Genomic DNA, 26647 nt, shown 5'->3' with positions numbered 1-26647 from the left:
GGTGCAGCGTGGTAAGTGTACATTTATTTTTATTATGAATGTCGGCAACAAAAACAAGAAAACAAAAACAACAAAAAAGAACGTGAAGCTTAGTAGGGCTATACAGGCCACTAACAAAGTCAACTACCCACAACTATGATGGAAAAACAGGCTGCCTTAGTATGACCCTCACTTCCGTTGTGTCCTTCACTTCCTTCATCAGAGTCCCCTTGAGGAGAATTGTGGTTGCTTCTCCATTTTCTTTTGTCAGTGGTATGAAAGGGTAGATCTGTGTATCGGGGGTCCTATGGGTTGAGTCTCATATGGCGGTGGGGAGTAATCCTGTTCTGCCTCTGTCCTGACTCATTTCTTTCCTCCCGCACTTTATTGTTCTCTCCAGCTTTAGTTTGATCACGGTAGCCTTGTTCATGAAGATCATCATTCCTATCACGGTTTCTGAAACAAGGATACTTTTCTTCTTCCCCTTCTTTTTGTCAATTTTTCTTGTCTGAATTATCTCCTTGACTAAATCCAACCTAGTCTTGTTGAATGAACCATCCAGTGGATATCGTTTTCTCCTGCCATCTCTGTCCAGACATGCCATTTATTAAAAGTTAAAGTAAATAGAAAATAGATGATTATCGCTGAACCATCTCTCCAAAAACAAAATAACTAGTAATTAATTAAATCATAATCGGCCACCCCCGTAGGATAGGGCAGCCTCAGACAGCCTCAGACAGCCTCAGACAGCCTCAGACAGCCTCGTCAAGCCACCTCTACAAAATCATCCTACCTCTCCGGAGTACTACATTCATTCATCAATCATTCATTCCATTCATCATATATTGACATCATGCATTTCACCAATAGCCAGTTTTGTAATATCTCCTATCTAGAATTTGACTATGTCATATTAAAAGTTTATGTATTTTTGGGTTGAGTGAGGTGTCACTTACTTGTTAGAGGGAAACCCACACCAGCGAATGCCAATTAATTACAGATTTAGATTAAAACGATGGGTGACCAGAAGTGTGTGTCCATCTATCACCTGCGGAATAACGGGATTACTGAGAGGGCTAAACAAATGATTAAAGGGGGGCTTGCAAAAGCCTGCCATTCCACAAAAATGAGCTGGGTGGAATGCTTGCCCCTTGTCCTCATGAAAATGCGCAGCAGCCTTAACGAAGGTATTGTGTGTACACTTTACGAGATGTTAACAGGATGACCCATGAACACACCAGGTGTTCGACCTATGACTGACCGACAGATAGACATAACTGAGGTCTCTCCACACAGGAAAGTAAAAAAGGTTCCCCCAAGTAAAGACCCTGACAAGCTTCCCATGAATGGAGACTGGGTGAAATTGAGAGTCCACAAACAAAAATTGAACCAACCACGATGGATGGGTCTGTTCCAGGTAACCATAGTGACAGCAACAGCCCTGTGAGTGGCGGAGAGGTCCGGCTGGTAATCATCTCTCCCACTGCAAGCACCCCCCAGAGTGGGAGCCATGGATGAGCCACTAGAGGGAGAGCAGGGCCCCGAGAACATCTGAAGGAGAAAGAAGGTGCGAGCCAAAGGAAAAAAACAGAGGGCCCAGACCTAAAGGCTGGAAAGAAAGATGAAGAAAAAGGCTCTAGCCAACGAGCAGAAGAAGGAGTCATCATTTCACACTCACAATCAGATTCTATAACGAGGAAACAGAGTCTACACCGGGTCTGGTGGTTTGTTTTCCCCATCATCCTTTCCATGGGTCTCCTTGTTGGCTCAGCCACGGGACCCCCTGGGGGATCTGAGGAAAACAACAAATGGATGCAAATGGTGAGAAAAATTGGAAATCAGACTAAGAGGCCAGGAACCCAGGTTTTAGTGTTTAGAAAGCCTACATCAACCACTGAGCTGTTTGGGAGACAGGTTGAGCCTATGAGAAGGACAGAGTTTGAATGTGTTTTTTTATACTTTATGCTGAGAGGTAATGAGAAAAAGCCTACTAAGCGAAGGGAGACCACAGGACTGTTCTTTGGGAGAAGAACTGAGCAGTTAGCCGGGGATCATGTGACACATGTACAGTATATACAGGGTCAGCCATTTCCAGTACCATATTTACAATGTGCGGGGATACTGGAGTAATAAGAGTTAGATTTGTATAGGGGTAAGGTGACTAGGGATCAGAATATATGATAAACAGACTAGCAGCAGCGTATGATGAATGCATGTGAGTGCGTGTGTGTTTGTGTGTAGAGCCCGTATAAATGTATGTGCATATTGTGTGGGTGTGAGCATATTAGGAAGTGAGTGTTTGTGTGTGTGTGTTGGAGTGTGCATATGTGTGTGCATATTAACAGTAGAACAAATAAATATAATCATATATAATTAATGGTTATTTTCTGAAATCCATGCATAGCCTACTAAAAATGGTGTCCTCATCCACCTCTTGACCTATCGTTCTTCACTGAAATCAAGTTATAATGCGAGTCAGTTGTGTTAAAACTGCATCGTTTACCTGTCTGGTCCATTTGATGTGCTGTTCATGTATTTGACTATATCACTCTGAGTGACTGAATGGCTCAGTAGCTGTCCTTTAACAGCCAGATGATGGCAGTGTTGAGGCCTGCTGGTGGTGTTTGTGTTTCTTCTCTCACTCCCTCTGTCTCTCTCTAGTCTAAATGTGTGCTTATATGCCTTTACTTCATTGATGGAGACATCCACACATAAGATGGCATGCCATAATGTGACGAATAAAAAATAAAATGACAGTGGCAAGGGGGGGGGTGTTTGTGTGCGTGTCCGTGTGCGGGTGGGGGTGTGTGTGTGAGTGTGAATTACAGCCCCCAGCAGCAGCTTCTTAGGCAGCTGTATTAAATAAGTCTATAAATACCTGGTTGTCTAATTGATGTTTATGGAGAGCCTATTAGTGGGGAGGGAACATCACTGGGCTTTCTCTCTCCCTCACACCCCAGTCACATGCTCTGTGTGGCACATTGTGGAACACTCTTGGTTGTACATTTCCTTGTCCACTGCTCAGTATGTGTCCCACAAAACATCAAGCTCTAATCTGGAGTAGGAAAAGGCACCATAGTCACAGTGAGAATGGAATGGTTTTATTTTGTAGTACAATAGATTAGCTGCATATATGTCTATTGGGACAGTGATTGTCAGAGACAGTTTATGATATACTGCGGTGTTGCACTGATCCAATACAATTAAGATGTATCTGCCACCTTTCCCCATCCTCCACTCTGGAATATAAACCGGATAAACACAATCCCTGCCCCACTGCTCCATCTCTGTCCTTCTTGCTCTCTCTGTCTCTCACTCCCTCATACACTCAGTGTCAAAAACCTGGCTGCAGTCCTAACCAAACACTCATTACAGCCTGTCAATGTGTAATCATAAATGGCATTTCGTTCTCCACTGCTGTCTGTAGTGGTCCTCCTAAATCTGTTACAAGGAGAATCATAATCACCCTTTGGGGTATACACGGATAAGATGGTGGCGCTTAGGAGTGCACCCGTCTTGCCGGTTCCTGCTCGACTTTGCTTCTTGGACTGAAAACCCACAGGACGGTAGATCTCCAGGAAGAGGATTGGGCAGCCCTGGCCTAAGGTAACACCGATGACAAAGAAGAGTAAGGAAAGAGGGAATCCAAGCTACACTGAAAAGATGGGCTACACAGCCTCTTCCTAGTATCCTGATGGCTAATGTCTAATCACTGAAAAATTAACTTTGTGAACGCAGAGCAAGGCTTCAATTGATGAAACGGGGCTTATGGAGAATACACTTGACTCTGCTTTTCAACCAGACTGCTTCTCCATATTCTGAATGGATTGATCGGCAGCTTGTGGTATGAGTTGGAGGGTGGAGAGGTATGTTTTCTAACATAATCCCTGGTCAACAAGATATCCCCAACATGTATCCTGCCCTACAAGAGGATCCAGTGTGTTTGACCATATACACAAACATCCATGACCCATACGAGGCCATCCCCCTCCCCACTTTGGTCAATCAGATCAAGTCTCTCCTCCTACTCCACAACTACAAGCAGCAACTCAATGGACCCACCAGCGAAGATTCATCCACCCACCTCCTGAGTTGGGCAGCAGTCTAAACTGCCACTGTAGCCTCTGGTTCAATCCCAATCCCAGCCAGCCGTGACTGGGAGCACCATTGGACGGCGCATAATTGGCCCAGCGCTGTGAGGGTTTGGCCGGGGGGATTTCCTTGGCTCATTGTGCTCTAGTGACTCCTTGTGGTGGGCCGGGCGGCAGCAAGCTGACTTCGGTTGTCGACGCAGTGTGTTAAGAAGCAGCGCAGCTTGGCGGGTCATGTTTCCAAGGACACATGACTCGACATTTGCCTATCCCGAGCCCGTTGGGGAGTTGCAGCGATGAGACAAGATCTTAACTACCAAATGGATATCACAAAAATGGGGAGAAAAAGGGGGGGAATGCAAAAATGTAATAATAAAATGATTTATCCATCAACATTGAGGAATGTTCATTGTCAATCACAAGCATTAGGAAATGTGTTGATGTTGTACCCACAATAAAAATCCAGATATACCCCAACCAAAAATGGAGGATCGGGGAAATCCGTACCATGCTGAGAGCCTGTGCTGCGTTATTCAATGTCAACAGAACAAACCCTGACGTAGACTCGTGTCATATATGGCAAGGACTACAGAATATCGATGCAGTGCCCATCGAAGCCTCCCTCCCAGACGAGCATAACACATTTCATGCTTGCTTCGAGGTAGACAATACCGATCCATCCAGGAAGAATCTCGCTGCTACGGACGACCAGGTGCTTTCACTCTACGAGGCTGACATGAGGAAAACTTTCGAGTGAATACTCACAAAGCAGCCAGCCAATATGGCGTCCCTGGTCGCGTCCTCAGTGTGTGCTGAACGGCTGGGGGCGTCTTCTCTGACATATTCAACCTGTCCCTGTCTCAGGCTGTAGTCCCCAACTGCTTTAAGGAGACCACCATTGTCCCAGTGCCCAAGAAAAACAAGGTGACATGCCAAAATGACTATCGCCCTCTCACGCTCACCTCAGTCATCATGAAGTGCTCCAAGCGGCTTGTCAAGGCCCAGATCAAGGCATGCCAGGCACACTGGACCCACTCCAATTTGTCTACTGCTCCAACAGATCCACAAAAGATGCCATTTCTATCGCTATTCACATGGCCGTAACACATCTGGACAAGAGGAACACCGATGTGAGAATGTTGTTCATTGACTACAGTTAAGCATTCAACACTATTGTTCCATCGAAGCTTGACACCAAGCTCAGTGCCCTGGATCTGGACACAACCCTCCGCAACTGGATCCTTAACTTTCCGACAGAAAAACCACAGGCTGTGAACATTGGCAACAACACCTCCTCCACATTGACTCTTAACACAGGGCAACCCCAGGGGTGTCTCGTCATTACTCTGCCTTACTCCTTGTTCACCCATGAGTTGACCGAGAACTCGATGGTCACTCTGACAGAGCTTTAGAGCTCCTCTGTGGAGATGGGAGAACCTTCCAGAAGGACAACCATCTCTGCAGCACTTCACCAATTTAGGCCTTTTATGGTAGAATGGCCAGACGAAAGCCACTCAGTTAAAGGTACATGACAGCCCGCTTGGAGTTTGCCAAAAGGCACCTAAAGGACTCTCAGACCATGAGAAACAAGATTATCTGGTCTGATGAAACCAAGATGGAACTCTTTGGCCTGAATGCCAAGCGTCACGTCTGGAGGAAACCTGGCATCATCCCTACGGTGAAGCATGGTGGTGGCAGCATCATGCTGTGGGATGTTTTTTAGCGACAGGGACAAGGAGACTTGTCATGATTGAGGGAAAGATGAACGTAGAGAAGTACAGAGAGATCTTTGATGAAAACCTGCTGCAGAGCACTCAGGACCTCAGACTGGGCCTGAAGGTTCACCTTCCAACAGGACCTGATGATCACCAATGGTCACCTTCCAGCAGCTACAGTATATCCCTAGTTTCAGTCTCCTAATATTCCTTACACCTCTGAAGATTCCAGCCACTTCCATGTTAGGCAGAAGAACATAGGTGTTTCATCTCTGAGCAGCAAAAAGATTGTTTCTCTACCGACAGTTGGATGAGGGGAACTTTATGTGGTGTTAGCAACACTTAGTGGAGACTAGAGATCCTGACTGCCAATGTGTCACCCTCAAGGAAAAGCCAAGTGTTGACTATAAACATGTTTTTATTTGCAAAATAGAAATGATAATATCAATCTCTAATTAAATAAAACATCATATTAAAAGTTTACAAGATAAGTCACAACAATAAAACAAAAAATCCCAACACCCCCCTTGCAAAAAAATGGTGATGAAATCAGTTCAATAATAAAAAATAAACACAATTGCACTGTATTGCCACCCCCCTCCCCCCCACCCCAAACAGTGTTGAAAAGTAAAACAAATTGTAAAAACAACTCACTGGAAATAAAATAATGTATATTAAAAGAAGTGTACAACATAAGACATAAGTAAAAGTATTTTAAAAGATTCCCAAGTCCCCTGCCAAAAAATGTGCTAAATATTTACAAATAAATATATGGGGGATTGGAAATGATACCGACAATAACATTGATGGAAGCTACAATCTATCTGCAATATTAAAGCTTATCTTTAGTATTGTACTGTGTAACGGGTGTCGTCTGGAGATAGAGAGGAGGACCAAGGTGCAGCATAGTAAGTGTTCATGTCTTTTTAATAAACAAACTGAACACTGGAACAAAACAATAAATGATGTGAACAAAATGAAACAGTACCGTGTGGCCCAAACACTCACACGGAAACAAACACCCACAAACCAAAAGTGAAACCCAGGCTTCCTAAGTGTGATTCTTAAAACCTGTTAACCTTTCTGATCTCCCCATCCCGGATCCGGGTTCGTGAATACAGACTCAAGCTCATTACCATAACGCAACGTTAACTATTCATGAAAATCGCAAATGAAATGAAATAAATATGCTAGCTCTCAAGCTTAGCCTTTTGTTAACAACACTGTCATCTCAGATTTTCAAAATATGCTTCTCAACCATTGCAAAACAAGCATTTGTGTAACAGTATTGATGGCTAACGTAGCATTTAGCATTAGCATTCAGCTGGCAACATTTACACAAAAAAACAGAAAAGCATTCAAAAAAATCATTTACCTTTGAAGAACTTCAGATGTTTTCAATGAGGAGACTCTCAGATAGCAAATGTTCAGTTTTTCCTGAAAGATTATTTGTTTAGGACAAATCGCTCCGTTTTCTGCGTCACGTTTAGCTATGAAAAAACCCCTGTATCCAGGATTGTGTAAATCTATCAGCAAGCTCATTAGCATAACACAACGTTAACTATTTATGAAAATCGCAAATGAAATGAAATAAATATGCCATCTCTCAAGCTTAGCCTTTTGTAAACAACACTGTCATCTCAGATTTTCAAAATATGCTTCTCAACCATAGGAAAACAATAATTTGTGTAAAAGTAGCTAGCTAGAGTTAGCATTTCGCGTTAGCATTTAGCGTTAGCATTAGCGTTAGCATCCAGCACGCAACATTAACAAAAACATAAAAGCCTTCAAATAAAATCATTTACCTTTGAAGAACTTCTGATGTTTTCAATGAGGATACTCTCAGTTAGATAGCAGATGCTCAGTTTTTCCAAAAAGATTCCTTGTGTATTAGAAATAGCTCCGTTTTATACATCACATTTGGCTACCAAAAAAAATCCATAAATTCAGTCCTCAAAACGCAAACTTTTTTCCAAATTAACTCCATAATATCGACTGAAAACATGGCAAACGTTGTTTAGAATCAATCATCAAGGTGTTTTTCACATATCTCTTCATTGATACATCGTTCTTGGACACATGCTTTCTCCCCTGAATCAAATGGTAAAGTAGAAGCAGCTGGCAATTGCGAACCGAATTCGACGCAGGACACCAGGCGGACACTTGGAAAATGTAGTCTCTTATGGTCAATCTTCCAATGATATGCCTACAAATACGTCACAATGCTGCTAAGACCTTGGGCGAACGACAGAAAGTGTAGGCTCATTCGTTGCGCAATCACAGCCATATAAGGAGAGAATGGAAAACAGAGCTTCAGAAATTCTGCTAATTCCTGGGTGATGCATCATCTTGGTTTCGCCTGTAGAATGAGTTCTGGGGCACTTACAGACAAAATCTTTGCAGATTCTGAAACTTCAGAGTGTTTTCTTTCCAAAACTGTCAAGAATATGCATAGTCGAGCATCTTTTCGTGACAAAATATCGCGCTTAAAACGGGAACGTTTTTTATCCAAAAATGAAATAGCGCCCCTAGAGCTCTAATCAGGGACAACAATTGACAGCTGCCTCTGATTGAGAACCATACTAGGCTGAACTCAAAAACCAACATAGAAAAACAAACATAGACTGCCCATGCCAACTCCCTGACCATACTAAAACAAAGACAAAAAACAAGGGAACTAATGTCAGAATGTGACATACTGAGAAAAACGCCAACCCTTTGGGCACTTTGAAGGAGGTGGGGCTGAACAAGTCACAGCTGTGGGTTTTCCTCCAAGTCTTATGGTTCAAAACCAACTGACATTCAGCCAGTTACAAGGGCTTGTGGTGTGATCTAACGCAGAAACCAACTTCCTGATCAAGTTCTGCGTCGCCATGATCAAAAGAGACGGCTCTCCCTTTCGCCAACAGCTGTTGTTGTGCTTTCTGTCTTATTTTTCCTTCCTATCTGGCAAACAGAGCTACGCCCTTTAGCAGGAATGACAGCTCAGTAAGTGGATCCCTTTTGGAAATACATGGAGTGTCGCAGCCCTGGCCCATCTATTGTGCTAGCCCTATCATTTAGAACTAATCAATATTGACAGAGGAAAAACACCTAGCTGACTGTGGGGGGGAGGAGACATCCATGCTGTGCCTTTTTGACTCTGTTAGAAAGGGAAATGGATAGCTAGAGAGAGGGAGAGAATCAATGTGCGATGGGAGGGGGGGTTAAGAAACTGTAAGCAATCCATTCCCCCCTCTATTAGTCTTTACCCTTGTTTGTGTTTTGTTGGAATAGAACAGCGGCAAGGGGAAATGAAGTAGATAGAGTAGGCAGTGGGGATGGACGCACAGCGAATTGAAGGGTCTGCCCGTGGTCCCTCTGGAAACAGTATTGAATGTTGTGTCGAGGTGCACATCTTTTGAAAACCCTCTCTCCTGGGTTGTTCTCTTTCCATTCTTCCTATCATTTGGCCTCTCCCTCTTTAGTTTCTCACTCATTCTCCCTTCTTTCTTCTCCCTAGTGCTCTTCTTCCTTTTTCATTATTTTACTTGTTATTTTGTGCACTCTCTTTCTCCCCCTCTCCTCAGTCTTCTTGAGCAGTCAAATCAAATGCAATCTGATGAAGTGATTATTATTTTAAGTGTGTCTCTGTCTTCCCACAGATGGAGGAGGGCAGTCCTGCAGTGCATCTGGGGACTCTGATCGCCCTCATGGTGGAGGAAGGGGAGGACTGGAAGACGGTGGAGATCCCTCCCCCTGGGGTAGCCGTGCTCACCCAGGCTCCTCCTCCTGCAGCTGCAGCCCCTCCCCCTCAGATGGCCCCCTCTGCACCCCCACTACCTCCCCCCAGAGTAGCCCCCACAGGACTTTGAGTCTCACCTCCTTGGCATGAACCCCTAAAGAGCAAGCAGCTGCCTCATTGGTAACAAAAAAAAACTCCAGAGGAACTAGACTAGAGCTGAAGCCTATCCTCTTTTTCCTGACCAGATAAAGTTAGAATACATAGCTACAGTCTTTGGAAACAAAGATTGAAAAACAGATGCGTTTCGGCTCCAATACAAATTAAGGCAGTTTTAATTAATTATGTAAAGAGTGCCTTGGTCCTCCCTTCTTTTTGATGACAAATATACCAAAGAGCACCTTCTGTCCACCAAAACCTACTATTGTCTACCTTAGCAGCGCTTCCTTCCTTCTTTTTCTACTTTAGAACCTTTACAATATAATACATTGGAAGGTTGTGCATGACTATGGTAGATGTAGGAACCAATCTATATTTTCAGACTGTCGAGTATTTATCTGGTCAATATGTCAGTGTATTATGTCTGTTTGTAACAGTGCGTTATACAGTATCACAATGTATGTGGACACCTCTCATTCCAACATCATGGGCATTAATATGGAGTTGGTCTACCCTACTATAACAGCCTCCACTCTCCAGGGAAAGCTTTCCACTAGATGTTTGGAACATTGCTACGGTGATTTGCTTCCATTCAGCCACAAGCATTATTGAGGTCAGGCACTAATGTTGGGCGATTATGCCTGGTTCGCAGTCCGCGTTGCAATTCATCTAGGTATTCGATAGGGTTGAGATAGAGATAGGCCTCTGTGCAGGCCAGTCAAGTTCTTCCACACCAATCTCGACAAACCATTTCAGTTAGGACCTCGCTTGTGCATGGAGGCATTGTCATGCTGAAACAGGAAAGGGCCTTCCCCCAACTTTTGCCACAACGTTGGAAGCACAGAATCATCTAGAATGTCATTGAATGCTGTGGCCTTAAGATTTCCCTTCACTGGAACTAAGGGGTCTAGCCCGAACCATGAAAAACAGCCCCAGACCATTATTCCTCCTCCACCAAATTTTACAGTTGGTGCTATGGTTTGGGCAGGTGGTGTTCTCCTGACATCCGCCATACTCCGATTCATCCGTCGGACTGCCAGATGGTGAGGTGTGATTCATCACTCCAGAGAACACATTTCCACTGCTCCAGGGAACTATGCGGTGAGCTTTACACCACTTCAGCTGAGGCTTGGCATTGCGCATGGTGATCCAAGGTTTGTGTGCGGCTGCTCAGCCATGGAAACGTGTTTCATCAAGCTCCTGATGAACAGTTCTTGTGCTGATGTTGCTTCCAGAGGCTGTTTGGAACTCAGTAGTGAGTGTTGCATCCGAGGACAGACAAATATTAGGCGCTACGTGCTTCAGCACTTGGAGGTCCCGTTCTGTGATCTTACCACTTTGCGGTTGATCCGTCGTTTCTCCTAGAAGTTTCCACTTCACAATAACAGCACTTACAGTCGACCGGGGCAGCTCTAGCAGGGCTGAAAGTTGATGAACTGACTTGTTAGAAAGGTGGCATCCTATGATGGTGCCACATTGAAAGTAGCTGAGCTCATCAAAAAGGCCATTCTCCGGCCAATGTTTGTCTATGGAGATTACATGACTGTGTGCTCAACTTTATACACCTTTCAGCAGCAGGTGTGACTGAAAGAGCAGAATTCACTCATTTGAAGGGGTGTCCACATACTTTTGTATATACAGTGTATGTTAAAATGTATTTGGATTATACATTGAATTTGTATGTTTAAGGACTCTTGGAAGATTATTACAAATGAGGACTAAAAGAGATCCTAATACAATAGAATTTTCTCTGACCAATCAGAACATTACGGTGAGACTAACTTCGTGTGTGTCCCTCGGTCCCTGTCTTTCTGTGTGTGTTTTGTCTTCTCCCCTCAGGTTGTGACTGATCTCGGCAGCACACGGTCTAGACACACACGGTCTAGATCCCCAGCTGGCCACACCCACTGGACACGTGTATCGTCACCAAGGAGTGAGTAGTTCACACAAGCTGTGTTCAGGGTAGAGAAATGTTCCAAATGTTGCAGATAGTAATGTAATGAATATGGTGTACATGATTCCCCTATTCTAATCTAGCTACGTGGCAGACGATCATATCATTATCGTGTAAGTACAGAGTGTGGGCACTGGGAGGTATATACTGAGTGTACAAACATTAAGAACGCAAGCGCTTTCCAAAACAGACCAGGTGAAAGCTATGATCCCTTATTGATGTCACTTGTTAAATCCACTTCAATCAGTGTAGATGAAGGGGAGGAGACAGGTTGAAATTATTTTTAAGCCTTCTTGGTGACAGGTGCACCGGTTTGTGTCAAGAACTGCAATGCTGCTGTGTTTTTCATGCTCAACAGTTTCTCGTGTGTATTAAGAATGGTCCACCACCCAATGGACATGCAGCCTACTTGACAGAACTGTGGGATGCATTGGAGTCATGGGCCAGCATTCCTGCTTTCGATACCTTGTACAGTCCATGCCCTGACACATTGAGGCTGTTCTGAGGGCAAACGGAGGGGAGGAGGGGTGTACCTCAATATCAGGAAGGTTTTCCTAATGTTTGTAATACTCACTGTATGTGTTATACAACACTGAACAAGGTCAATGAAAGAGTGCAGATATCTCTGAGGAGGAAATTATGACCTGTCCGTTTGAGACAAACATTCATGTCCCAGGATGACAATGATTTTTACTAGGGGTGGTGGTGGGGGATAGAAAGCTGTGCAGTTCAAAGAACTTCCAGGTACTATCAATAAGAGGCCAGATTAAATCTGATGCTCACCTCAGAAATAAGCACACACATTATTGGAAAATGCAGAGCTGACAATTTGTTACTTCAGAAAACCAAGAGTGACAGCGTGACTGAAAGGATGAGAGAAAGAGCCAGCAAGGTATGAAGTTAGTGAGGGAAGTGACAGAATTTGAAAAAGTAAAGGAGTTGCAAGGTACTTTAACCCTGTTATGTGGGTGGGCTCACACAAGAGGAAGCTGTGAAACTGCGCACACACAGACACACACGTTTCTAATGGCCACCTGCTGTCACGTGGGTCTGATGGAACGTTCTCATTTCCCACCTCATACCCTGCTGGGGAATCTCATTAAGACACAGCTGTCTCCATGGCAACCCAGTCTCTGGAGCTCACTGGTGGCCATAGAAACGCAGACCATATGTTTTGAGAGATGTGTGTGCGTGCGTGTCTGTGTGCTTCCGTGTGTCATTTTGTTTGTTAGTCGTGTTTGTACACGTGTGTGTGTGTCTGTGAAAGAGAGAGTGTAAGGAGATACTGTATGAGGAAAGTTCACCTAGGGTAAACAATGCAGCAAAGTATTTAGCCTACTTTAGTGAAGGGAGATGACCAGGTGAAGGAAACCTAATCCCTCTCCATGCTTACCTTGACATTTGATAGGCTGTGATGTGCGATGGTTTTATGTGTCCTTTGTTAAAAACATGCTCGGTTACAGTGTAACGACGTTCGTCTGTAGGAGGAGAAGCGGACCAAAAAGCAGCGTGGTGGTTATTCATGTTCTTTAGAAAGATACACTGCTTCTTTATGCAACCGCTGTGTTAGATTTATTTTTAACGTTACAGAAATCGCACACTATTTCATATGCTGAGGCAGCGCTCAGTTCCAAGCTACATTTCCACGTAATGTTGGAGTCAACAGAAACACAGATTTAAGCATAAATATTCCCTTACCTTCGATGGTCTTCGTTCAGAATGTTCTGGAAGGGTTCATACTTACCCAATACATCGTTTGGTTTCAAGTCTTGCGTCTTTGTATTAGCTACTGCTAATAACATCAGCTGAAATGCACCCAAAACGTCCTCCGGTCCGGATAAGTTGCGCATCAAAACTTCAAAATTACACATTATATGTCGACTAAACAGGTCAAACTAAGTGCAGAAGCAAGCTTTATGATGTTTTAGACGTGCAAAACAAACTTCAATTCAACCGGGCATCGTTTGCTCTTCCCAGGAGTGCTGGAACAAAGGAATGGCTGTGACCAATTCGCGCCCTAACGCACAGGTTTTTTTATCGCGACACTTACTCCAATCACTCCTATAGGGCCAATTCTCGCGCGATTTGAACGATTGAACGCTCCAAAGAAAGAGGACATCTAGTGGAAGAGATGGAAAGTGTCCCCAGATCCATAAGTGGTCGGGAAGGGTGGGGGCATGACGTCAAAGTTGCTCCAACTTTCATGGCCACAAAAACTAGTTTGGAAGAATGCATGCCCTGTGAGTTCTGCTATACTTACAGACATAATTCCAACGGTTTTAGAAGCTTTAGAGTGTTTTCTATCCAATAATAATTATTATATGCATATATTAGCAATTTTTAATATTTTTTTTTTTCAGTTTACTAGGGGTACCCAATTTCTCCAAAGGGGGCGTAAATCTGCCATGCCCTCAAAAGGTGGAAAACTGAACGATACATGAAATAACTCAAATCTACAAAACAACAAACGGAACGTGAAAACCTATACAGCCTATCCTGTGACAACAAACAGTGACAGGAACAATAACCCACAAACACACAGTGAAACCCAGGCTACCTAAGTATGATTCTCAATCAGAGACAACTAATGACACCTGCCTCTGATTGAGAACCATACTAGGCCGAAAACATAGAAATGCCCCAAAACATAGAAAAACAAACATAGACTGCCCACCCAACTCACGCCCTGACCATACTAAATAAATACAAAACAACAGAAATAGTGGTCAGAACGTGACAGTACCCCCCCCCCAAAGGTGCGGACTCCGGCCGCAAAACCTTGACCTATAGGGGAGGGTCTGGGTGGGCGTCTGTCCGCGGTGGCGGCTCTGGCGCGGGACGCGGACCCCACTTCACCATTGTCTTAGTCCGCCTTATTGTCCGCCTCCCTGGCTTACTCACCATGGCCACCCCTCTCAATGACACCACTGGACAGAGGGGCTGCTCGGGACAGAGGGGCAGCTCGGGACAGAGGTGAAGCAGCTGCTCGGGACAGAGGGGCAGCTGCTCGGGACAGAGGGGCGATAGCAGCTCGGGACAGAGGGGCGATAGCAGCTCGGGACAGAGGGGCGATAGCAGCTCGGGACAGAGGGGCGATAGCAGCTCGGGACAGAGGGGCGATAGCAGCTCGGGACAGAGGGGCGATAGCAGCTCGGGACAGAGGGGCGATAGCTGCTCGGGACAGAGGGGCAGCTGCTCGGGACAGAGGGGCGGCAGCAGCTTGGGACAGAGGGGCGACAGCTGCTCTGGACAGAGGGGCAGCTGCTCGGGCGGCCCCTGGCTGACTGGCGGCACTGGCGGCCCCTGGCTGACTGGCGGCACTGGCGGCCCCTGGCTGACTGGCGGCACTGGCGGCCCCTGGCTGACTGGCGGCACTGGCGGCCCCTGGCTGACTGGCGGCACTGGCGGCCCCTGGCTGACTGGCGGCACTGGCGGCCCCTGGCAGACGGGCGGCGCTGGCGGCGCTGGGCAGACGGGCGGCGCTGGCGGCGCTGGGCAGACGGGCGGCGCTGGCGCCGCTGGGCAGACGGGAAGCTCAGCTGGCGCTGGGCAGACGGGAAGCTCAGCTGGCGCTGGGCAGACGGGAAGCTCCGGCAACGCTGGAGAAGAGGAAGGCCCTGGTAGCGCCGGAGAGGCGGGAGACTCCGGCAGCGGCGCCGGACAGGCGGGAGGCTCCGGCAGCGGCGCCGGACAGGGGGGAGGCTCGGCAGCGGCGCCGGACAGGGGGGAGGCTCCGGCAGCGGCGCCGGACAGGGGGGAGGCTCCGGCAGCGGCGCCGGACAGGGGGGAGGCTCCGGCAGCGGCGCCGGACAGGCGGGAGGCTCCGGCAGCAGCGCCGGACAGGGGGGAGGCTCCGGCAGCGGCGCCGGACAGGGGGGAGGCTCCGGCAGCGGCGCCGGACAGGCGGGAGGCTCCGGCAGCGGCGCCGGACAGGCGGGAGGCTCCGGCAGCGGCGCCGGACAGGCGGGAGGCTCCGGCAGCGCCGCCGGACAGGCGGGAGGCTCCGGCAGCGGCGCCGGACAGGCGGGAGGCTCCGGCAGAGGCGCCGGACAGGCGGGAGGCTCCGGCAGAGGCGCCGGACAGGCGGGAGGCTCCGGCAGAGGCGCCGGACAGGCGGGAGGCTCCGGCAGCGGCGCCGGACAGGCGGGAGGCTCCGGCAGCGGCGCCGGACAGGCGGGAGGCTCCGGCAGAGGCGCCGGACAGGCGGGAGGCTCCGGCAGAGGCGCCGGACAGGTGGGAGGCTCCGGCAGCGCTGGAGAGGAGGAAGCCCCTGTAAGGATGGGCCGGAGAGACAGCCTGGTACGGGGGGCTGCCACCGGAGGGCTGGTGCGTGGAGGTGGTGACGGATAGACCGGGCCGTGAAGGCGTACTGGAGATCTTGAGAGCAGGGCTGGCACCAACCGCCCTGGCTGGATCTTCACCCTAGCCCGGCAGATGTGGGGAGCTGGGATGTAGCGCACCGGGCTAAGCACGCGTACTGGGGACACCGTGCGCACAACTGCATAACACGGTGCCTGACCAGCACCACGCCCGCCACAGTTAGCACTGCTAGGAGCACTGTAGTGCTGAGATGGCACAGGACGTGCAAGGCTAGGGAGATGCACAGGAGGCCTGGTGCGTGAGGCTGGCACAGTCTTCACCAGACCCCTCGCACGCACCTCAGGATGAGTATGGAGAGCTGACCCCGGTGCCATTAAATCCCTGACACGCTCCGTCGGGCGAATGTCGTGCCTCATGCACCAAACCAGCAAGTCCCTCATATCACTCTCCTCCAATTTCCCCATTAACTCCTTCACAGTCTCTGCTTCGCTCACCTCCAACACCAGCTCTGGTTCTGAGCTCCTCCTTGGCTCCTCACGATAAACGGGGGGAGTTGGCTCAGGTCTGACTCCTGACTCTGCCACACTCCCCCTGTGCCCCCCCCAATAAATTTTTGGGGGTGACTCTCGGGCTTCCATCCGCTCTGCCGTGCTAGTTCCTCATAATGCCGCCTCTCTGCTTTTGCTGCCTCCAGCTCGGCCTTGGGGCGGCAATATTCTCCTGGCTCTGCCCAGGGTCCTTTCCCATCTAGAATCTCCTCCCAAGTCCATCTCTCCAAGTAGTGCAGCCTCTCCCACTGCTGATTTTGCTGCTGCTGCTGTTGCTCCTCCTGCTGCTGCTTTTGCTGCTGCTGCTGTTGCTCCTGCTGCACCAGTCGCTTCTCCTGCTGCTGCTGTTGCTGCTGCCTCTGTTTACCACGTCGCTTGGTCCTTGGTAGGTGGGTGATTCTGTAACGACGTTCGTCTGTAGGAGGAGAAGCGGACCAAAAAGCAGCGTGGTGGTTATTCATGTTCTTTAATGGAAAACTGAACGATACATGAAATAACTCAAATCTACAAAAGGAACGTGAAAACCTATACAGCCTATCCTGTGACAACAAACACAGTGACAGGAACAATCACCCACAAACACACAGTGAAACCCAGGCTACCTAAGTATGATTCTCAATCAGAGACAACTAATGACACCTGCCTCTGATTGAGAACCATACTAGGCCGAAAACATAGAAATGCCCCAAAACATAGAAAAACAAACATAGACTGCCCACCCAACTCACGCCCTGACCATACTAAATAAATACAAAACAACAGAAATAGAGGTCAGAACGTGACATACAGTTTATTGGTTATTTTGTCACCCAAATTTATTTGTTATCCGCTCAACACAAAATAGCGAAATGTGCGCACTTTGGAGAAAATATTCTTTCTATTTTATTCAGCTATGTTCAGTTGTGTTCTTCATACTATAAAATAATAAAAAATAATGCCATGGAATTCTAAGCAAATCTTGTCTGCTAAATGAACCAGTGTAGCCCACAGACATATGCAGTAGCCATATCAGGGCTTAACATAAGGACGATTCAAAGTATGCTATTCTGTTCTGAAATAGATTACATTTTCTTCCTATCATGTTTCTTTAGACCTGTCTAAAATTAAAATTAAATGTATTTATTGTGAAGGTGTAGGCTGTATTAAGTGGATGTATTGGACTTTTTAAAATGTAGATGTTCTAGAGGTCTGCATCAATGGCTTGTAGGCTATGCATGGCATCCAGGAGATGCTGGAAGTGTTTATGTTAATTAACAATCAATTACCGTGAGACTGGCAGTTATTTGCTTGACAATCACCGGGTGACTAAATTTCATGACGCATCAGCCCTGGGTGCGTACCACGCATAAGACCGAAAACAATGACTCCTTAGAAGGGGAAGACAGAGCGGTCGCGCACTGCTCCCGAGCGTACTACTCGCCAATGTAAGCAAGGTTAGCATTCCAGAGAGACATCCGAGACCTGTAACGTTCGTTGTTTCACGGAAACATGGCTCACTCGAGACACGCTATCTGAGTCAGTACAGCCACCTGGTTTCTTCACTCATCGCGCCGACAGAAACAAGCATCTCTCTGGTAAGAAGAAGGGCGGGGGTGTATGCCTTATGATTAACGAGACGTGGTGTATAAGAACTCAAGTCCTTTTGTTCACCTGACTTAGAATTCCTCACAATCAAATGCCGACCGCATTATATACCAAGAGAATTCTCTTCAATCATAATCACAGTCGTGTATATTCCCCCCCGAGCAGACACATCGATGGCCCTGAAAGAACTTCATTGGACTCTATGTAAACTGGAAACCACATATCCAGAGGCTGCATTTATTGTAGGCAAATATTTTAACAAGGCTAATCTGAAAACAAGGCTCCCCAAATTCTATCAGCATATCGATTGTGCTACCAGGGCTGGCAAAACCCTAGACCACTGTTATTCAAACTTCGCAATGCATATAAGGCCCTCCCCCGCCCTCCCTTCGGAAAAGCTGACCACGACTCCATTTTGTTGCTCCCAGCCTATAGACAGAAACTTAAACAGGAAGCACCCGTGCTCAGGTCTGTTCAACGGTGGTCCGACCAATCGGATTGCCTCGATCACGTAGACTGGGATATGTTCCGCATTGCGGCGAACAACAACATTGACGAATACGCTGATTCGGTGTGTTTATTAACAACTGCATCGGTGATGTTGTACCCACAGCTTCTATGAAAACATTCCCCAACCAGAAACTGTGGATTGATGGCAGCATTTGCGCAAAACTGATCTTGCGAACCACTGTAGGGCAAGGTGACCGGAAACATGACCGAATACAAACAGTGTAGCTATTCCCTCTGCAAGGCAATCAAACAAGCTAAGCGTCAGTACAGAGACAAACTGGAGTCGCAATTCAACGGCTCAGACAAGAGAGGTATGTGGCAGGGTCTACAGTCAATCACGGACTACAAAAGGAAAACCAGCCCCGTCGCGGATCACGATACCTTGCTCCCAGACAGACTAAACAGCGTTTTTGCTCGCTTTGAGGACAATACAGTGCCACTGACACGGCCCGCTACCAAAACCTGTGGGCTCTCCTTCACTGTAGCCAACGTGAGTAAATCATTTAAACGTGTTAACCCTCGCAGGGCTGCAGGCCCAGACGGCATCCCCGGCCATGTCCTCAGAGCATGCGCAGACCAGCTGGCTGGTGTGTATACAGACATATTCAATCAATCCTTATCCCAGTCTGCTGTCCCCACATGCTTCAAGAGGGCCACCATTGTTCCGGTTCCCAAGGAAGCTAAGGTAACTGAGAAAAATGACTACCGCCCTGTAGCACTCACTTCCGTTATCATGAAGTGCTTTGAGAGATTAATCAAGAACAATATCACCTCCACCCTACCTGACACCCTAGACCCACTCCAATTTGCTTAACACCCCAATAGGTCCACAGACGACACAATCGCCATCACACTGCACACTGCCCTACCACATCTGGACAAGAGGAATACCTATGTAAGAATGCTGTTCATCGATTACAGCTCAGCATTTCACACCATAGTACCCTCCAAACTCGTCATTAAGCTCGAGACCCTGGGTCTCGACCTCGCTCTGTGCAACTGGTTCCTGGACTTCCTGACGGGCCGCCCGCAGGTGGTGAGGGTAGGTAACAACATCTCCACCCCGCTGATCCTCAACACTGCGTCCCCACAAGGGTTGCATTCTCAGCCCTCTCCTGTACTCCCTGTTCACCCACGACTGCGTGGCTATGCATGCCTCCAACTCAATCATCAAGTTTGCAGACGACACTACAGTGGTAGGCTTAATTACCAACAACGACGAGACGGCCTACAGGGAGGAGGTGAGGGCCCTCGGAGTGTGGTGTCAGGAAAATAACCTCACACTCAATGTCAACAAAACAAAGGAGATGATCGTGGACTTCAGGAAACAGCAGTGGGAGCAGCTCCCTATCTACATTGACGGGACAGTAGTGGAGAGGGTGGAGAGTTTAAAGTTCCAGACAGCGCGGTGAAGAGGCGCAGCAGTGCCTCTTCAACCTCAGGAGGCTGAAGAAATTCAGCTTGTCACCATAAACACTCACAAACTTTTACAGATGCACAATTGAGAGCATTCTGTCGGGCTGTATCACCGCCTGGTACGGCAGCTGCTCCGCCCATAACCGGAAGGCTCTCCAGAGGGTAGTGAGGTCTGCACAACGCATCACCGGGTGCAAACTATTTGCCCTCCAGGATACCTACACCACCCGATGTCACTGCCTGTTCACCCCGCTATTATACAGAAGGCGAGGTCAGTACAGGTGCATCAAAGTGGGGACAGGCAGTGGTGCTTCTATCTCAAGGCCATCAGACTGTTAAACAGCCATCACTAATATTGAGTGGCTGCTGCCAACATACTGACTCAACTCCAGCCACTTTAATAATGGAAAAATGTATGTAATCAATTCATCACTAGCCACTTTGTATTATATAATGTTTACATACCCTACATTACTCATCTCATATGTATATACTGTACTCTGTACCATCTACTGCATCTTGCCATCTTGATGTAATGTATCGCTAGCCACTTTAAACAATGCTGCTTTATGTTTTCATACCCTACATTACTCATCTCATATGTATATAATGTACTCTATACCATCTACTGCATCTTGCCTATGCCGTTCGGCCATCACTCATTTATATATTTTTATGTACATATTCGTATTCATTCCTTTACACTTGTGTGTATACGGTAGTTGTTGTGAGATTGTTAGGTTATATTACTTGTTAGATATGACTGCATGGTCGGAACTAGAAGCACATGCATTTCTCTACACTTGCATTAACACCTGCTGTCCATGTGTATGCGACAAATAGATTTGACTTGATTTGATTTTTGTGAGTCTTGTCCGCCAGGTTAATTCAGTGATTGACTATACAAATATCCCTCATACACACCCAATATAGCAGGGAAGTCATTCAAAACAAACATGCGGACACTCCCACTCTGTTAAGTAACCCTTCAGTGAGTTTTCTAACTAAAATAAACAGATGTTATGTGGAGTGGTGATATGACAGCTCTGACACATACTCAACTGTGAAATCATTAGTCTCTCTGTCTCTCTCTATATATATTTAATTCAATTCAAAGGGTCTTTATTGGCATGCAAAACATATGTTTATATTGCCAAAGCAAGTGAAATGTACAATAAACAAAAATTAAATAAGCTATCAGAAATGAACAGTAAACAGTACTCTCTGTTTCTTTCTCTCTTTCTCTGTCTCTCTCTCACTCTCTCCCCCTTTATCTGTCTGTCTCTCTCTCTCTCTCTTTCTGTCTTTCCTCTACTCATCTTCATTTCATGGAGAAGAGGAAGGAACCGTGTTTCTGGAGAACATTGTTTACCATGAAACTCAAGAGGAGGGAAGTGTGTGGGGTGAAGGTGGGAGAAAAAGATCTTGATAGGCTTTCAAGCTTTCATTCCCCCTGCCATGTTTAACCTTGGAAAACACAAAATACCCAATAACAATGACAGGCATGTGGCTGCTCTCTTTTCTCCCCCCTCTCTAAGACTGACAGGTATGGCATGTTCAGAGAACACACATGCCTGGGTAGCTACAGATTGATAAAGCACCACTACCTATCTCTACCATGCTTCACCTCACCTCAATTTATCACTTGCGATATGTGTTCCAACATAATAAATGGTTAATGGGATTGATTTACACAAGTATGATACATGAATATCGTAGCATGGACATTATTTTGTAATATCTGTGGTAATTCCCTTTTCTACGGAGGCTGTAAATTAGACTATTGGGTGTTCACCCGCTAATGTCACATTACATAATAGGTTATCATGTCAGGGCATGTTCTTGTATAAGCATATAGTGGACTTTGTCTTTAAAAAGTGAAAATTTACATTTAGTCTGCCTCAGAGGGACGTGTGTCTAAACCAGCCATATTGTCTTCATACAATAAGGGTATTATAGTGGATTATGTCCCCCGTTGTTAACATCAATACCAAGTTAAAGGCACATCCACCATTTCAGAGTGCTACTGTATGTTTGCCTGCCGGAGGGTAGAGAAATGCTGTAGAGTTTTTTTAATGCTGCTGATTTATAGTGTTTTTATGGGAACGGTTGGTTCAGAAATACAAACATTTGTCCAAGGAAGTCTTTGGTCGTAAGTTATTTCAAGGTACGCTGTACATTTATTTTAGGTAGACTTTTGATTTATTCTCCACCTGTCCGCAGCATACATTTTCTAGCCCTCTGATAAGTGATGTGAAAACTCTAAGCTTTAGTTTTACCAACATCAGCATTACGTTTTATGTCTTTACAGTATACCTCAACACAGAATTCCTTTCATAGAATGATAGACCATGGTAGATCTAGTGTTTGATGATGAGAGACTCAGATATTTCCCTCTCTGTGAGGACATGAGGCTTTTCTTCACTGGAAGGAAGAGGTTTTCATGACCATCACTCTGTCCCAGATGGCAGTATAGTCTGGGTTTGACTCAGGACAGTTGGGATGGTGTGTGGGGTGGGGAGTTGTGCATGCGCGTGTCTGTGGTGTCTGTGGTGTCTGTCTGTCTGTCTGTCTGTCTGTCTGTCTGTCTGTCTGTCTGTCTGTCTGTCTGTCTGTCTGTCTGTCTGTCTGTCTGCGTGGGTCTTTAATATTCCAGTCACCATTTGAGGCTCTTTTGCCTTGTCTGTCTATCAGTGGGAGTATAAATGGCCTGTGTGAAAAGCAGGTGCCTTATGTGAGGAAGGATGGATCAGCCAGCCAGTGAGCCAGCTAGCAGCACACAGTAGCCTATCAGTGGATGATGTCATCGCCACACACTGGGGACTCTGGGCTCAGAATTTATGAGCTGATCAATTGATGTTCTCATCACATGGAAAAGACACTTCATATTGCTTTGGGATTTATGGAGAACTGTACCTCACTCCATCATACAGAGGAATAGGATGATATTTGGTAGATGGTAGACGTATATTGTGGGGGTTTTCTTCAAGTTATAATGTGAAAATCTCCCTATGCAGCCCTCGCCCCTTTTAAAGAAACTGACATAGTCAGTGGTGTTAAATCTCATATCTCCTCTTGTTCACTGGCTGGGCTCACCATGTTCTCTTAGCCTGAATAGGAGCTGTCATGCGAATTCAGATGCGCATGTATCAGCAGAATGGGTAGGGAGAGAGGAGTGGCAGGTAGTGATTTGGCCACCCAAGCAAATTGGCTTAGATTTTCAGAGGGCATGTAGCTTCCTGTAGCTTACCTAACCTGAAGGAACCGGGCTCTTCTGCCTGCCTGCTTACTCTGCAGTTATTAGTGAAAGCATTCGCTCCTGCACATTTGAAATCAAATCAAATCAAATGTATTTATATAGCCCTTCGTACATCAGCTGATATCTCAAAGTGCTGTACAGAAACCCAGCCTAAAACCCCAAACAGCAAGCAATGCAGGTGTAGAAGCACGTTTGTTTGTGTGTGTCACTCTCTTATGTGTGGTTAGACGATTTCCAACATTCCAACAAGGTCCCCACAAACAATAACCAAGAACAATGAGAGGGAGGTAAGGAGAGAGAGGGAAGGAGAGAGGGAGGGAAGGAGAGAGGGAGGGAGGGAAGGAGAGAAGGAAAGAGAGAGGGACTACATGGAAAGGGAAAATGAGAGTAGGGTGTGGGGCCCAGCCTTCTCCCTGCTGTATGAACGAGGGCAGCATGGGCAGCTGACTCAGACAAAGATGTGGGGTAGGAGGGCCTCAGTGCACTGGTGTGAAACTAGAGACCTCTGAGCAATCACACCTGATACCTGCCTCACCCTCCTTGCCCCACCTCCCGGCCTTGACACCCTCCCTGAAAGCAAAGATTAGGAATACTGGGGCTGAACTTTCCTATTCTATTTACATCTCTTTTTCCTCCTCTTAGTTTCTCTTCCTCCATCTCTCCCCCACCCTTTACTTTCACGTTTCCACACTGCTCTCTTTGTAGGAGTGGCGGTGTCATTGTTTAGAGTCTAACTGGCAGTGTCTGGTCATAAAGTTGACAACGTTAATTTTATTTTATTTGATCATTTAAAATAAATCAAAATGTTGCAGCAGATGGGTCGTTTCATGTAACCAGTCCCTTTTGAAGTAGAAATTGTGCTTTTAAAATATTGCATTTTAAAAGCATGTTAAATTAATATAGACCACATGGCGAATTCAAGATTACGTTTTTTATATGACTAAATACTTGCTAAAGTGCAGGTCAACTTTCATTTTAATATGGTGGAACTATTCCTTTTTCATTTTTATCTAAGGAAGTGTTGATAATCTAATAGTCAAATCACCGTGTAAAAGCAGGTGAGCTGGTTGTAGTCTTTTTGGCTATTTTCTGGTGTTTTGTGGGGGAAAACTGAGTGGGTCGATCACAACACGTCAAACCCTGTTATCCATACAGTGTCTTCAGAAAGTATTCACACCCTTTACTTTTTCCACATTTTGTTGTGTTACAGCCTGCATTTAAATTTGACAAAATTTAGATTTGTTTTACTGGCCTGCCCACAATGCCCCATAATGTCAAACTGGAATTATGTTTTTAGAAACGTTTACAAATTAATAAAAATGTAAAGCTGAAATGTCTTGAGTCAATAAGTATTCAACCCCTTTTTTATGGCAAGCCTAAATAAGTTCAGGAATAAAAATGTGCTTAACAAGTTGCATGATAAGATGTATGGACTCACTCTGTGCTCAATAACAGTGTTGAACATGATTTTTTATTGACTACTTCATCTCTGTACCCCACACATACAATTATCTGAAAGGCCCCTCAGTCGAGCAGTGGATTTCACGCACAGATTCAACCACAAAGACCAAAGAGGTTTTCCAATGCCTCGCAAAGAAGGGCACCTATTGGTAGATGGGTAAAAAAAAAATGCAGATATTGAATATCCCTTTGAGAACAATGAAGTTATTAATTACGTTGTGGATGGTGTATCAATACACCCAGTACAAAGATGGCATACTTCCTAACTCAGCTGCCTGAGAGGAAGGAAACTGCTCAGGTATTTTACCATGAGGCCAATGGTGACTTTAAAACAGTTACAGATTTTAAAGGCTGTGATGCCAGAAAACTGAGGATGTATCAACAACATTGTAGGTACTCCACAATACTAACCTAATTGACAGAGTGAAAAGAAGGAAGCCTGTACAGAATACAAATATTTGAAATTTGCATCCTGTTTGCAACAAGGCACTAAAGTAATGCAGCAAAAAAATGGCTAAGAAATTAACTTTATGTCCTGAATACAAAGTGTAATGTTTGGGGCAAATCCAACACACACATCGCTGAGTACAACTCTTCATATTTTCAAGCATGGTTGTGGCTGCATCATGTTATAGGTGTGCTTGTCATCGGCAAGGATGTGTTTTTTTTAGATGAAAATACACATAATACAGCTAAGCACAGGTTGATCAACAACCAATTTGACAGAGCTTGAAGAATTTTGAAAAGAATAAAGGCTCTTAGAGAATAAGGTTCTAAGAGACTTGTATTGGGGATGGTGAATACGTATCTAATCAAGATATATTCGTTTTTATTTGTTTACTATTTTTACAAATGTTTCAAAAAAATCCACTTTGACCATGAAGATGGCTGCCAACTTTGAACCTCCATGCCAGGTGCCTTTCTGACAAACCACATGAATTATGCTTCAGGAACTCTTGATGAAACTAATGATAATCAGAGTCAGGTTTTGTTTTCACTCAGTGCTTGTGATTGGTCGTTGGATGGATAAAGATAATCATTTGGAGAGCGATGTGTTTGTGTTGTTGACGTCATTCGTTGCTCATATTTGTTCTGTTGTTTTTTTATTTACCTACATCTCCTAACTTGATCAGCCTGCCCAGTGTGCCCATGTGAAACGCATGCTCTGTTTGTCAGATGAGAGAGTGAATGCATCTGACATCCGATCCTGGCCTCCATTGTGGGGAAGTGTTTGTTTATGATTGGTGAGTGCTTGTCTTCTCACATCCAATCTCTGTGCTGGTCCTAGGAGTATTTCACAACTGAAAGTTACCACTCTTGCTCTCGACTCCGGTTGTGGTTGAGATACATTTAGATATTAGTGTTTTCTCCCCCAAAGCCAAGCAGGGTCCATATCAATAGGCCCAGTCACTCAGGGAAGGCCAGAGTTGGATGTGTACGCTGGGATAGAAAGTACATCATGTATGCTTTCCTCAGAGTTTCAATAACACAACACAGATAAATAGCTGCTTATTGCCTAGCTACTTAGCTACATACTGGTGTTTCTGCATCTACTGTCATTCTGCATACAGGTGTGTGAGAAAAGTGAGGGCAGTTTTTATTTCCATTATGAGTGTTTGCGCATATGGATGTTTGGACTGTAAGGGTGTCAGAGGAGTGGCCCAGTGTTCAGTCTTTTCAAAGCCCATGGTCCCAGATCCACCCTCCATGAGTCATGCTGTACTCATAGCCTACATTACTTTGGTCTTGTTCAAATTATACTTACTGTAAGGTACTGGGTGTCGTGAGGGTGAAGTCAGGCGCAGGAAAGCAGAGAGTTCAATATAGTGCTCCTTTAATGCACACACGGTTAACCACGGCCACCCCACTTTTGGGTGCTCAAACAAAATGTCCCAGACACAGGGAATGAAAACAGTCCAGCACTAATTAC

The 26647-nt window shown here is 45.9% G+C and overlaps 1 protein-coding gene across 1 annotated transcript in view; it reads left to right on the top strand.

The window, feature by feature from the left end:
• Window positions 1-1377: 1377 nt before the first annotated feature.
• The window catches only part of LOC110502133 (pyruvate dehydrogenase protein X component, mitochondrial-like), a 45733-nt gene continuing 20463 nt past the window's right edge, over window positions 1378-26647 (top strand). The window contains exons 1-2 of the mRNA XM_036934247.1: window positions 1378-1446; window positions 9430-9618. Coding sequence (XP_036790142.1) covers window positions 1378-1446; window positions 9430-9618 — 258 coding nt within the window. The remainder of the gene's footprint in view (window positions 1447-9429; window positions 9619-26647) is intronic.

Source organism: Oncorhynchus mykiss, chromosome 2, assembly GCF_013265735.2.
Source record: "Oncorhynchus mykiss isolate Arlee chromosome 2, USDA_OmykA_1.1, whole genome shotgun sequence".
Taxonomy (NCBI): Eukaryota; Metazoa; Chordata; class Actinopteri; order Salmoniformes; family Salmonidae; genus Oncorhynchus; species Oncorhynchus mykiss.
Note: the sequence above shows the minus strand (reverse complement) of the source record. Positions and strands in the feature narration are given on the sequence as shown.